Raw genomic sequence first — 15366 nt, forward strand, 5'->3', positions numbered from 1 at the left:
CCTCCTGATAAAATTGACTTGTTTACACTAACTGGTAAGTATATTACAAAAAGATCGGGTGAATAACAGGAAATATTACATGTCCATGACTGCTTTGTTTATCAAAATGTTTACAGAGGAAAATGTTGAAAATTTATATATTTGTGAAGAATGAAAATATTTGAAACTAATTCAACAATGTGTGAAACTCAAATCAATAGCAATGAGACTTTAAATGCAATTATTTACATATCATTATTTGCAAACAGTAAAATAGACAATATTCAGGGTTCTTATTTTCATGCTTTTTTCGATAAATTTCACAACCACTGTACCACAAATGCAAAATCCCACAAAATATTTGGACGCACACATTTCCTCAGTTTCCACGTATTTGTTTTATGTTTGCAATGAGGTTAAAAAATAGTTGACTTACCCTTTTTAGGTACCAACACCTGGGATGGTCGGTCGATATTTTTTGGGGTTTTTTTTTTTTTAATTTTTGGCAATTTCTGTAAAATATGATGTGACACCTAATACTTTGCATAGAGAATTTTAGAGTTAAAGTTACAGCATATGTTTACGCTGCTAAAATTAACGAACCAACGCTGCTGAAATTAACAAACCAATTGCAGAAATTGAGTTGCGAGTAATTGATGATTTTATACGTTTATACTGCAGTTTAACATAAATAAAACACATATTTTGAATATTATAAACCAAAATATGACATTTCCCTATAGTCAAATTCCACCGCGACCATGTTTTTTCAGAGTCTTGTGTCGGTCGATAAGGGCAAGTCAACTTTTTTTTAAGCCTGATTACCAGTGCAGTGATTTCTCCTATGTGATGAATAGAAGCAGGAAACACTATTTCCTTGTTGAAATAAAAAAAGTTTAGTTTAGAACTTGTATGAGTTGGGGTTTTTTTTTTGCTTGTGAAAAACAGAGATGTGGTGTGGCCACAACAGATGTAGACACCATACATAAATTCATAAATATACATAAGCAAGCACACATGGATAAATTTTAATATTTACATAATGGAAGTTCTTGAGCTCTCAAACAATGCAGTAGGCCAGACCTATTCATGTGTTTAAGGAAAGTTGAATCCTATGAACTCGGGTACAACTTTTAAAACAGCCTCTTCTTTACATAATGAACCATTGTGACTGAACGAAATGTGTGACACTATAAATTGGTCCGAGCATGGTGGCACAGTGGTACAGGCTCTGCCTTGCAATCAGTGGATTGCGAGTTTGAGCCCCCGCGGTGCCATCGTGTTGTGCTCTTGGACAAGGCACTTTATCTTACTTGCCTCTCTCTACCCAGGGATGAAGTGGGAAGCTGTTATGAATATTGTACATTGAGTGCCGCCCAAAGGTATGAGCATGCCTTGGGCATAGTATGGCAGCTGACATATTCTAACAACAGCAGAATAAATGTAAAGCGTTGCGGTACATGTGCACATGTGAAAGGCGCTGTATAAATACCACCATTTATTTTTATTATTAAAAGAACATCCCCAAAACTCACCTTTTCTCTCATATCCTCTACTTTCTCCTTGAGTTTAGGCACAACATGATTTGGTGGTAGTCCTTTTTCCAGCTGAGTCACTGCCTTGCCATACTTTGCCACATTCTGAGACAGACCTTCTGGATCTAACTCTTCAAACTCGCACTGAAAAATATAAGTTTGTTATAAGAATTGGCCATCAAATGAGATATGCACTACAGTGGTTCATTATATGAAGTATCTGTATCATTTTCTTCCAGATGAAAATGAAACCTTATAATGTATTATCTTAACTTTTGACATGTATTTGTATCCTGGTCAAAGTTTAATTATGTTATTATTTTTGTTGCAAATTATTAACACAGTGACCTTATCAGTTGATTTACCTTTCATTTCTCCATACCTGCATGCTTGCTTTTTGAATAAAAGATGATACTTGACAGCATAATGGGCTATTCCGGTTAACATCCATACATCCTATGGAAGACATGACCTGAATCTTCCACACAGGGAGTGTGAATTTCAAATGGGGTTACCTGAATGTGTGACTCCATTTGAAATCTCCACACCCTGTGTAAAAGATTAAGGTCATGTCTTCCATAGGGTGTATAAATTCAAATGGAATGGCCTAATGCTACAAATTAGACAAGCTCTATAGAAGGTGTAGAGACCAGCTCTTACTCCCCATTCCAGAAAAATACAGCACTAATTTTTTGGATTAAAAAAATATTATCATATAATCCTGTGCAGCCAAAGGAGACACAGGCTCACACAGCCTAATCCTAGTTAGTTATAACTGGTTATAAAAGTAAAATTTGAATAGTTGGCTAATTTTAGGAAATAAGGGCCAAAAACATGCACTTTTAGGCTGTTTTCATATGCTGTGACAATCAACACCAAAGGCTTGTACCAAGACTAATTTCAGGTTATGCATTCTAATTTTTGGAAAACATACTTTCTAATATCAAATTATCAAAATTAGCATATAAAATATTAAATTAATGAGCAAACTCGTAGCTACTCCAAATTTATTTTGAATGCTTGTGTCAAGTATTTTGACTTTCATGACTGCACTTCTAAGAAATCATGCAAAATTGCATGTTTTTGGGCCTTTTCCCCTTAAACTTTTACAATTTGACTTTTATTGCCAGTTAGAACTTATAAAGGATTAAGATTTAGCCATGTTTCATTTGGCAAAAAAAGAATAATATGTTTCAAATCCCTCCAAAAAAAGTGCTGTATTTTTTCTGGAATCGGGAGTAGTAGCATGTTCAAATTGAACCCATTAGCAACTAACTGCGGTTAACTGACTCATGCAGACGTATAACATAAGGTATATCCAATTCAAATCAAGCAACCTTAAGGGGGTACTACACCCCTAGCCAATTTTTTGCTTATTTTTGTGTTTTTCTCAAAAATTATAGTGCATTGGTTACAAGTAAGATATGTAAATTATAGGGGCAATGACTACAACTACTGCACTGAAAATTCAGCAACTCAAGGCAAGTAATTATCGATGTATTGATCAAATATTGGTTTTCCCTCATTTTTGACTGTAACTCCCAACCATTGTCTGTGCTGAAATAAAATTTCCAGTGTAGCAGTTGTAGTCCTTGCCCCTATAATATAGGCCTACATATCTTACTTGTCACCAATGCTCTATAATTTTTGAGAAAAATGCAAAAATATGCACAAAATTGGGCAGGGGTGTAGTACCCCATTAAATGTGTCCTTATGTTGTCCTGTCAATGTATATATTACTCACATCAGTCCAGCTTCCTGCCATCTCATCCCACTCTTCCAAAGAGTCCCATAACAACTGCTTTAATTTCAACTCGGCATGTGTTTCTTCTAATTCTTCATATTTGGTCACCTCAACCTGAATAGTAGAAATAAAGAACATTAACATTAATTCTCAATAATATTGATTTTAGGGTTCATACCACTAAATCCGCCTGTGAAGCGGTTCCCGGTAAAGGTTTGTCACGACTATAGTCCCAACATTGCATCAAAAATGTGCAAAATCGGTACAATATTAACAATTTTAGTGTTGCAAATTGTGTTTTGCTAGAACTTGTGAATGTGATATCTACTAATTTGAACAGAAAACGCGAAAATTTGAGTGATGTTTACGACGATGAGCGCATGAACACACAAGGTCAAAACGCGGTTAGCAGTCGGACGTAAACAGGGGAAAATCAGGTCATTTTTTATATAGCGCTATTTTTCTCTAAAAGTAGACCTAAAATATGGTGTCATTTTCAGATATGTTATGCAGAATTTTGTTCTGATTAAGATGATATCAAATATATATTTCAAAGTAAGACGTAACTCAACTTATAGCCTAAAACGTGACCCCTATTTTGCACGTAAAGTCTATGGAAAACTATTTTGTGGCATGTACCCTTTAATATTATCTCAACAACATCTCCTGTAGTACCTTCGTCAAAGACATTCACTGAGTCATTAACTTCAGTCAAGCTCAAACTTTTGGTCTATTTGCCTGTTGCCCAGATTTAACCTGCTATGATCTTTATAGTTTGTTGCCAAACCTATAGTTTGTTCCCCTTATATAAGGCAGAAATTATTCGGCTTTTGTTACTGGGCGCGTCAATAAAGTGCCAAATCAAGCTCGTGTAAATTCACCTGGAATGCGTGCGCTAGTCACACATTCCGCAATGCACAACTAGCGTAAGCATTGCGCCCAACTGCGTGCATGCCATTCTATATCAATAGACACATCCGACGAGCCACATTCTTGCATGAATTCCATGCACCACCTATGGAAGACAGGATTTTAATCTCCCATACAGGGAGTGCGAACTTCAAATAGGCTTACCTGAATTGGTTACTCCATTTAAAAACTGTGTGGGAGATTATCAAATCTTCCAGAGTGATAGTGAGTGTATCATGGATTTCAACTAAAATAGCCCATTCAGTCTAGTATGCATACAGCTATAATTATCAATTACCTTAAAGTTCTTCTGGAAGTTCTTAAACTGGAAGGCTTGTTTCTGCAATGACTCCAGCTTGTTACTTAGTTTGAGCAGCACAGCTTTCACTTTCTCCTGGTCTGCATTTACATCCAAAATCAAAGGATTCTGTTATAAAAAGAAGAAAAAAGACAAATGTATAACTTAAGGCAGTGGAAACATTAATTCTTTGGTTAGAGTTGCATGCTGCTCCCCGGGTGCTGCTCGAAAATAGGGTCGATCGGTAGCAAAAACATTTTATTTTTGTGTGATAAACAATACATCATAAAAAAAAATGCCTGAAAACACATGTCCATCACTGGACTTTTCCCCTGTGACAAAACTGTGCAGCAGTGAAAAATGTTAAGGAGATGAACAAGCCCAAAACAATGTACCCATGTGTGTGGACAATCAAATCAGGAAAGCCTGTGTATACAGTACCTGTGACTCCTGCTTCACACTCCTCACATCTTTGGTTAATTCTGATATATCCTTGTCCAAATGGTTGCAGAATTTATCAATATTGGCATCACGTTCTCCCACGGCCTTGTCGATGGCGTTACGCACAGCTGTGACAGAAGGCGACAGAGTTTGATAGACGGCAAAGTCCTCTGGTGGGGATGGAACATGGTACTTTTCGATGAGGTGGTACATATCTTTGACTATACCGGCTTCTGCTTCTAGAGGATCAATCTGTTAGAATAACAATAGTGTGTTTTAGGTGTTAATTCAATCAAGTGTGAATTGAACTATATGTATTTTAACCTGATGAAAGCATCTGAATCCCAACAATTTTATTCTGACTTCTTATTTATATTACTTTTATTATTATCATGCATTTTAAAGTTGGATCTTTGTAAACAAATTTGTCTCTATTCAACATTTTCAACAACATTTGACATATTATATGATTGCATATGTTATATGTTTACACAGATGAGCCCTATACGAGTATATTTTATCTATATCAGATTTTCTTTTTATGTATGCGTTTAATGTATTTTTGTTGCATTCATTTGTAAAAGGGATGCATTATTTCTCAGACTCTTAATTATGTTTTGTTGTTTAAAATTATTTTGATGGAAATAACAGTATCTTATCTTATATATCAGTGCATCTGTAGCTTTTACGGCTACTGAGCCATTCCATTTAAAATCCACACTACCCCTGTGAAAGATTTTGGAAATATCTAACACAGAGGGAGTATGAATTTTAAATGGAATTTGCACATGAGGCAGCTCCATTTGAACTTTATACACCCTCTGAGAAAGATTCAACCTGAATCTTCCACAGAAGGAGCTTGAGGTTCAAATAGAATTAATTAATGTGCTAATTCCATTTGAAATTCATACTCCCTCTGTGGAAGATATTTCCAACATCTTCCGCAGGGTGAGTGTGGATTTTGAATGGAATAGCTCATTTACACTTTGTGAACTATACTAAGCTCTACTTACTCTCTCTTGGATAATATCTAAGAATGTCAAGCTATCAACAAACTCCAGTGTGGATGTTGGGAGCACTTCTAGCTTGTACTGTGCATCTTGGCATTCAGCTATCAGCGCATCTGTGGCTTTCTTGGCTAGCTTAGGAAGCATGGTGTTTATCACCTGTATTGAAACAAACATACATACATATTAAGCAATGCTTGATTTTTTGTTGAAAACTTCATAACATCAATCAATAATTAGAAACCATTTCCATAAAGCAGGAGTGCTGCAAAACAGTCAAGATAAGACGATCAGTTTGAAAATAAACCAACCTATTACGATCAGTTTTCAGCCCTCGAATTAACCCACGGCACCCACGGCATAATGCTGTGGGTGTGGGTGCCCATCCCCACTGCCGTAATGCCCTCAAAATATGTCCTTTGCCGACGGAAGTCACTTGCCCTGCCCTTTAATGATGTTGCCATCAGTGCCCCAGCCCTGCCCCTTCATTATAAAATCATCTATCAGACTGTTTGTGTGTTTTCTTCGCTTTTGAGAAATTGCCTTGGTGCCCTTCTCAAATTTTGAACAATTGCCATGATGCCCTCTTGAAATATTACAAACTGCCATGCTGCCTTGCCTTTTCAGTGAAAATCCAAGGCAATTATTAACGTGCCCCTTCAGATCCTTAATTCGAGGGCGAGTTTCATAAAAGAAATAAATAAACAAATTATGGAGGAAAAGGCGGAATGCCCAAAAGGTCAGAAAGGTAGTCTTTCCCTGAAAATGATATATAGTTACCCCGGTACCAAAAAAAATCAAACTGCAGTAAAAATGAAGAAGAAATTCATGTTCAATAACAGTCCTACTGAACATGTTCAGCAATGCACTAAAATAGTTAGTTTAACATAGACTTAGCATCAGCAAGATGAAAGTCCACATTGGGCAAATAAAAATCCTTACTTGTGGGAGGACAGATCATGGTAGGGCCTAAAAACATTGTTTGATTGGCGTAAGAAAAAAAAGTTAGGGTAGGTCGGTCGGCATTTTTTTTACACACATTTTTTAAAATGTGTGTAAAGCTGTAAATTGTGTATGAAAAGGCATTAAAACTTTTTGCGTGTGTGTGTTTTTTTTCTTTTTAATTTTTGGGGTTTTTTTGCAAAATATTTTAGTTTTAGGTTGCAAATGACCCTAAAGAGTAAACAAAATCTGCAAAAAGTTTGAGTCAAAAAATTTTAGTCTGCTACAGGGGAGTATCAATTTAATATTGAATTAACACATTAGGCAGCTCCATTTAAATATACACCCTCTGAGAAAGATTCACCCTGAATCTTCCACAGAGGGCTGATGAGTTTCAAATAGAGTTGGTAAAGTGCTCATTACATTTGACATTCATACTCCCTCTGTGGAAGAAATTTCCAAAATCATCAACAGGGGGAGTGTGGACTTAAAATGGATCAGCCCAATACACTTACATGAAGACATCTCAATGGTGATGGGATCAATTTATTCTTCATCTGAGATGAGTCTACCAGCAGCATTCCAATGCTGCATCTCTCCTTGATGGCTTCTGCCTGTAAGTTTTGATGGTGGTATCGTCTTAGAGACGTGGAGAAGAATTCAACATCTAAAAAAAATCACAACATGAATAATTGATAAACAACATGGACCTTAAAGGTGAGTGAACTTGATTGACAGCTTCATCCCCCTTTACCAAGCCTGATCAAAATAGAAATATTGGCATCAGAAATTTGAGGTCTCAAATCATATAATACAAACTAGTAATTTCCAAACTGTTTACGTTTTCTTCCTTCCTTCAAAAAGTATTAAAATACATACACAGATATATAAAATACAAATAAACAATAATAATAATAATAATAATAATAATAAAGGAACAATTTTCAAACATAAAAGATAAATGAAACAATTTTCATACAGGAAAAACAACACTGTTTCCAAACAATCTTTGCCTGCCCTTAACTCACCATGATCCTGTTCTTTGATAGCTTCTAGATCCAGGCTTTCATTCTCCCTATAGAATTCCCTGAATGGTTCAAATGTATCTGCATACATGTTGACAGCATCAAATGCCTTGTTCAGAGAATCCTGAAATAATAATGAAAAAGACATCATAGTTTTTTTGTCAGTTTTCAATTAACATTCACAAAAAGTAATTAACTCTGGGTGGTAACCTATTACTAATCGTCCAGTGCGTATTATTTTGCATGAGGTCCTATGCACACGCTTGACATCGCATGTGTATACATAGGCGGGGAGGATATTGTGCTGGTCTGGACTCACGTAAACAGTAAATATTGGTGAATTTACATTGAAAAGTAGTGTGTTTGGCAAAATTCTCAAAATTCACGATGGACCACCAAAATCGTGATGGACCCCCAAAACTCCGGTGCCTATGTATACATGATTGTTAATGCTTAAAACGGACCTTGGAAAAGATTATATCCCATCATCTTCTATGCTGGGTCCAAGATTATATCCCATCCTCCTTTCTGCCGGGGTCCTCCATTTGAGTCATGTGTATTTTTTTATTTATTATTTTATTTATAATATTCGGCCGAAGCCAGGCTAAACCCAATAGTGCTCAGAGGCTACTAAATTCAAGGGATGCCATCCGGATTTGACGGGACAGGGATATGGGAAGATGTCCGATTTTAGCTGCAGGAGGAAAACCGGAGCACCCGGAGAAAAACCTGAGAGGACGAGCATGGATCACGTGGCACCGCGGGGAATTGAACCTCGACCACAGTGGTAAGAAGCGAGTGAGAAGACCACTACACTAACCCGCCCTCTCCTCAAGAACATGCCTCAAGGGGTGGAGCTGTGTTACCACCAGCAAAGAGGATGATGGGATACCAATCACTCTGAAGAAGTATGTCAGCCATGACATACAAAATGTCAGGTCAGTTTCAAAATATTGGCTTTGCAAAATATTATACTACATAAAATAGCAATATTTACATAAAAATACACCAGACAGCCCTTAGATATATGGCATTTTATAATTATTCTCTTCCATTCACAACTCACCCTGATTCCCCCAATGACCCCTTGTAGGTGTTTATCATCTTCAAACATTGAGGGCAGGCTTGGTCCATCTCCAGCAGTCTTTTCTTCGAATTTGCCATTGATAATTGGTCTGAAATTACAAACATTGCATTATTTTAAACTTGAAAAATCTGCAGTCACATACCAGACTAATACTATCATAACAACAGGCACGTTTGGACGATCGTTGTTGGTAAGCCTGCAATTTGGTAAGCTAGTAGCTAGTGCCCATGTGAACAAACTTGTTAAGCTACTTACTTGTCAGTTACCAACAATAATTTCTTACAAATAGCATGCTACTTACGAGCTACCTCTGTTGCGAAAAGCTGTGTGAACAACGCTACTCACAACCTTGCAAGTAAACAAGGCAAGCATAACTAGACTGGCATATTTGAGAACATCCAGCTCCTACTGTAACCGCGGGCAAAGAAACGCAAAAATGCTCAATTTTAGGGATTACGGGGATAACTCATTTTAAAATCCAACCGTACATAATTAAACCAAAGTGATAACAATTGATATGAGGATGGTAGTTCTAAAAGGGGTTAAGTCACAAAATCATGAAAAGTGTCAGTTTCTGCTACAAGGTGGTTTATCTACACCCTCTGTGCAAGTTTCATAGTGTAATAATGTGATAGAGCATTGAAACTGCATACTCAAAACCACCTCATTGCATTGAAACTACATAGACATAACAACAACCTTCCTTGCCATTTATCTCAAAGAACACTCAGGCCCCTTTTAAAACTAGCATCCTCAATAATGTGGCTCTCTTACTATGATAGCCTTTTAGAGCTCCAGATTGTACCCAAGACCTCCAATTGCTTTAACATTACCTTGTAAATGCATCAAAGTACATATCAGGAACCAGGTTCTCAACACCTAGCACACATTCCTGGAATTCTTTGATGACTTCCATGATGCCTTCCTGGTAGTCGTCTACCTCTGGAGTAAATGATATCTGATTTGGCTCCAACACAAACTCTGTGAGGTACAGCGGTGGCAGAATTGATTCTGGTTCTTCTTGGATGGCACCACCTGCATTGGTACCTGCAACTGACGGTGCAGCTGTGTTTGCACCAGCACTAGGTGCCTGCAAAATATTACAGAGGAAGAAATTTTGACAACAATTTTGTATATATTACTTAATTAAATAGGGTGCGTGTGTCTTTGATAAGCATGTATGCCATGAGAAAGTTAATTTATTTCATACTCCTCATATCACTATCTTTCTGAAGGCACCAAATTTGAAACATGTGACCTTCAATTACAGGGTCGGCGCGAATCCGAAAATCGTTTCATGCAAAGATTCTCGTAAAAAGATTTGTGTGAATCAAAGTTGATTCTTGAAAACTTTGATAGTTTACACAGAAGTTGATATGCAAGAATCAAATGATTCCCACAAAATTATTCAGCGAGAATCAAGATTGATTATCGCACTGTGAAACAAGAGTACGACCCTGTTGGAGAGGTGATGCATTGAATACACTGTGTCATGTGTTGAGCACACTGCTATAATTTGGTTCACCTCAAGTTTGGTAGTGACGTCAATGCTTTTTCGCGGTTCCGCCGCAAGCATGCCAATAAGTCGCCTCTGTACGCGTACACTCAGCGCGTTTAACCTTACGCACGCGATTCGATACTGAGGCGCGCAAACTACGCACATACGTCACTACCAAACTTGAGATGAACCAAATTATAGTGTCTTGTTGTGCGATAAAAAGTGCAGACATACTTTTATTCATCTTTATTTTTATGTCCAATCTTGTCTTAATCTGACTGCTTTCACATTTGCCAATTGTCCACATCAGTAGCACACCTATGCTTGTTCCAAAAAATGCAAAAATCTCAATTTGGATCAAATTTGTAGTTTTCTGTGGTTTGTCCCTTTTTAAGTTGGCCAAAATACTACCATTTCTATAACTTCTCGACATGGGGCCTCCAGCCAACAAAAAAAATAAAGACACTCCTCTACATGTTCATGTGTTCAGCTTCACATAAAATGCAATTTTCGCCAAGTATTTAACCTTTATTTTACCAAAATTGGCCCAGAAATTAGCTTGATTCGAGTAAAAAAAAAATGTAAACAGACTGAATCAGCCTCTGCTACAAGTCTTCAACTAGTCGCACAGCTCCATGGTCTATTGTGGGTTGAAAAGCGTAAGTGTAGGCACTGTAGCGTCATGTACCCGGATGGCCGGGGTCACCTATAGGCTTTGAATCAATGTGCTTCTACATTAAACGTGTCTTACCTTGTCATCGTCATCATCATCATCATCATTATCTTCAGGCTCCGGTATGGCTTCATTAAGAGCTTGTATCTGTGCTGGAGTAGGGGTATTCTGTAACTGTTCCTTCAGGTAATTCAGCAAGGATGTCACTGAATTGACGGCTAATACATGCATGGTGTTCACGATTAAGTAGTCGGCCAAACGGATAAAGCTGTTGATAACAAGGGATTAGATTAGATTAGATTACATTCCATTACATTACATTAGATCAGAGTAAATTAGATTAAACTTTATTTACATTCTATAAAAAACATTGTTATGCATTCATATTTGCAGTGTATACAATTTTTCAGTTTATACATATTTATTTAATCATGTTCAAAAACATCAGTACAGGATTATAAGGGACTACAAAAGACCATATAATATAGATTACTTCATGAAAGATTTGTTTGTGGCTACTGGACAGTATATTTATAACATATCAGAAGGAATGTTTCAAAAAGACACTCTCAAATATGAGTGTTTATCGGATACTTTCATCTTGATCCCGTTATTTTTACATGATCCTCAGCTTCTGTTGCCAATGGGCTATTCCAGTAGAAATCCATACACCCCGTATGGAAGACATGACCTTAATCTCCCACACAGGGAGTGTTGATTTCAAATGGAGTCACCCTTTCAGGCAACCCCATATAAAAATTTACACTCCCTGTGTGGAAAATTAGAAGAGGGGTATGCATTTCAACTGTAAACAATTGCCATTTTGGCATGTTTACATCATAATGTCATTTTAAGTATTTCTAACATAGGGCTTCAAAACAGCTCCAAAAGAGCAGACCTCAGTACGGATTTAATTTTACACAAGGTTAAATAGAGAACACAAAAGTATGCCTAAATTAAACAACATGAGATAATAAGTAAGAGTCATCATTCAAATATTGCAGACATTTCAACATCAACAAGGATTTTACACTAACCATGTAAGTCTTCTACAATGACTCCTTTTGTTAGCTTGTTCTGTGTATGTCATCTTGTCTGGAGCATCACCATAGATATCCATATCAAAGGTACTCTGCATCAGATAACTGGAGGCTGCTGTACCTGGTGGTCCATCCTCTGTGTAGGGACAACAATAAATCATAAATGCAAAACTGTGCTCATGTGGGATGAAAATTATTCACATCTTATTTTTCCATCAAGTTTTGTACAAGTTCAACAGTGGTATAATATCACCTACATGTACTACTAAGTTTCCTTACCATCTACAATCAAAGAAAGCAAAACAATTGCAAACAGGAACACTTTTTATTGGAATTTTACCTGATTTCTGAATTCCTGATAAATCTCTTCAAAAGCAAACTTTGGATTATTTAACAAATTTACTCAACAGTGATTGATGCAGTTTCCTGATTGAGTGGACTATTCCAGGTGACATTCATGAAACACCCCTATGGAAGATGTGGCCTTAATTTTCAAAACAGGGGGTGTAGATTTCAAGTGGAATTCCCATTCAGGAAACTCCATTTGAAATTCACACTCCCTGTGTAGGAGAGTCAGGTTATGTCTTCCATAGGTGTATGGATTTCAAATGGAATAGCCCAATGCAGTTTGAAACAAGCATGTTATTGATATAACTCATTTTTAACAAGGATATTATACCTATATTTTAACCAATTATTTGCATACCTCCAGCAGGTGTGTCAGTATCTGTGAAGTAATCATCTGGAGTAAACCCAGCCTCTAGTAAAGCTGTACGGCAAGCACTACGTACCACCTCCTTCACTAACTCTCGGAATTCAGCTAAACGACCAGCCACCTGCATAAATTGAACATGAATATACTTAAGGGTGCATACCACCAAATTCGCATATGAAGCGGCTTCTCACAAAATTTTTATCACGTCTATTATAGTGCCAACTTTGCATAAAAATTGTAAAAAAATTGGTACAATATTAACAATTTTAGTGTTGGAAATTATGTTTTACTAAAACTTGTGAATGTATTCTGTACAAATTTGAAGTTTTGACTATCTGACCATGAACATACAGGATCAAAACATGGTTAGTATGATGTAAACATACACCTTTTATATACAGCTGAATTTAACAAAAAGTAACTGAAAATATAGTCATTTTTAGATATGTTATGCAGAATTATCTTCTTATTTTGATGAAATTTATCTTTCAAAATTTCTACAGCTATAATTCTTTCTTTTTATTTCAGAAAACCTGATTATTTTTCTGTTTTGTTACAAAATATGTCAGAACCAAATTTATCACAATCATTTGTTTTGGCAATACATGACATTAGATTTTATGACTTTAAAATCAGCCCAAATTATTAAAATAAACAAGACACATCACAGTGTTTATTACAAAACAGACAAATTGGTAGGGATTCACAGCAGTATTCAACCTTTTACCCCTCTTTTGAAGCTTGTTCGAAAAAAAGTTGATTTTAGGAAACAAAGTTCAACTAAACTTAGGGTGAACTTCATTAACATTGACAAAGTATTGTAAGCCCTTTATCCCATTGTACGCTCGTAAGTCTATTGTAACTATAACTAAAACATAAGAGTTATAATGTGTTGGAAGTGTTGAAAGTTATGATGCATCATAACTCTTTGTGACATAAAAATTACAATTTATATTTTTGACAGTAGAATTTGCAACCTATGAACTCTCTTATGTCTACCATCAAGTGAACACCAACGTAAGGTTTGGAATGGAGTAATATTTGTTTTATATCACGTTTGGTAGCAAATGTTGGGTGCTACCTAACTACAGAGCGTATACACATGTATACAAGAGCTGCATGTCAGCAACCTTGCAGTGCAAAGCGCTGATGTCACTTCCAAGCTCAAGTTAAAACAAAGTATAGATAAGATGAAATGACTTACCTCATTGAGTTGATGAAACTGTGCCTGTGTGAATGCATCCAGTGCGTAGGTACGTCCTTTCTCCACTTTACAAAGACCCATATCACTGATACGGTAACACATCTCCCTTACATTCAATGGAATGACTCACCTCATTGAGTTGATGAAACTGTGCCTGTGTGAATGCATCCAGTGCGTAGGTACGTCCTTTCTCCACTTTACAAAGACCCATATCACTGATACGGTAGCACATCTCCCTTACATTCAATGGAATGACTCACCTCATTGAGTTGATGAAACTGTGCCTGTGTGAATGCATCGAATGCGTAGGTACGTCCTTACTCCACTTTACAAAGACCCATATCACTGATACGGTAACACATCTCCCTTACATTCAATGGAATGACTCACCTCATTGAGTTGATGAAACTGTGCCTGTGTGAATGCATCCAGTGCGTAGGTACGTCCTTTCTCCACTTTACAAAGACCCATATCACTGATACGGTAGCACATCTCCCTTACATTCAATGGAATGACTCACCTCATTGAGTTGATGAAACTGTGCCTGTGTGAATGCATCCAGTGCGTAGGTACGTCCTTTCTCCACTTTACAAAGACCCATATCACTGATACGGTAGCACATCTCCCTTACATTCAATGGAATGACTCACCTCATTGAGTTGATGAAACTGTGCCTGTGTGAATGCATCCAGTGCGTAGGAACGTCCTTTCTCCACTTTACACAGACCCATATCACTGATACGGTAGCACATCTCCCTTACATTCAATGGAATGACTCACCTCATTGAGTTGATGAAACTGTGCCTGTGTGAATGCATCCAATGCGTAGGTACATCCTTTCTCCACTTTACACAGACCCATATCACTGATACGGTAGCACATCTCCCTTACATTCAATGGAATGACTCACCTCATTGAGTTGATGAAACTGTGCCTGTGTGAATGCATCCAATCCGTAGGTACGTCCTTTCTCCACTTTACACAGACCCATATCACTGATACGGTAGCACATCTCCCTTACATTCAATGGAATGACTCACCTCATTGAGTTGATGAAACTGTGCCTGTGTGAATGCATCCAATGCGTAGGTACGTCCTTTCTCCACTTTACACAGACCCATATCACTGATACGGTAGCACATCTCCCTTACATTCAATGGAATGACTCACCTCATTGAGTTGATGAAACTGTGCCTGTGTGAATGCATCCAATGCGTAGGTACGTCCTTTCGCCACTTTACACAGACCCATATCACTGATACGGTAACA

General features: G+C 37.1%; 1 protein-coding gene across 1 annotated transcript in view; it reads right to left on the reverse strand.

Moving 5' to 3' along the window:
- The window catches only part of LOC140142688 (dynein axonemal heavy chain 6-like), a 115595-nt gene that overhangs the window by 84895 nt on the left and 15334 nt on the right, over positions 1-15366 (reverse strand). Inside the window, 12 exon segments of the mRNA XM_072164689.1 lie at positions 1515-1658; positions 3259-3372; positions 4466-4594; positions 4907-5158; positions 5920-6072; positions 7371-7522; positions 7884-8004; positions 8947-9055; positions 9801-10057; positions 11217-11406; positions 12176-12314; positions 12885-13014. Of these exon segments, the coding sequence (XP_072020790.1) occupies positions 1515-1658; positions 3259-3372; positions 4466-4594; positions 4907-5158; positions 5920-6072; positions 7371-7522; positions 7884-8004; positions 8947-9055; positions 9801-10057; positions 11217-11406; positions 12176-12314; positions 12885-13014 (1890 nt within the window).

This window comes from Amphiura filiformis, chromosome 20 (assembly GCF_039555335.1).
Source record: "Amphiura filiformis chromosome 20, Afil_fr2py, whole genome shotgun sequence".
Classification (NCBI taxonomy): Eukaryota; Metazoa; Echinodermata; class Ophiuroidea; order Amphilepidida; family Amphiuridae; genus Amphiura; species Amphiura filiformis.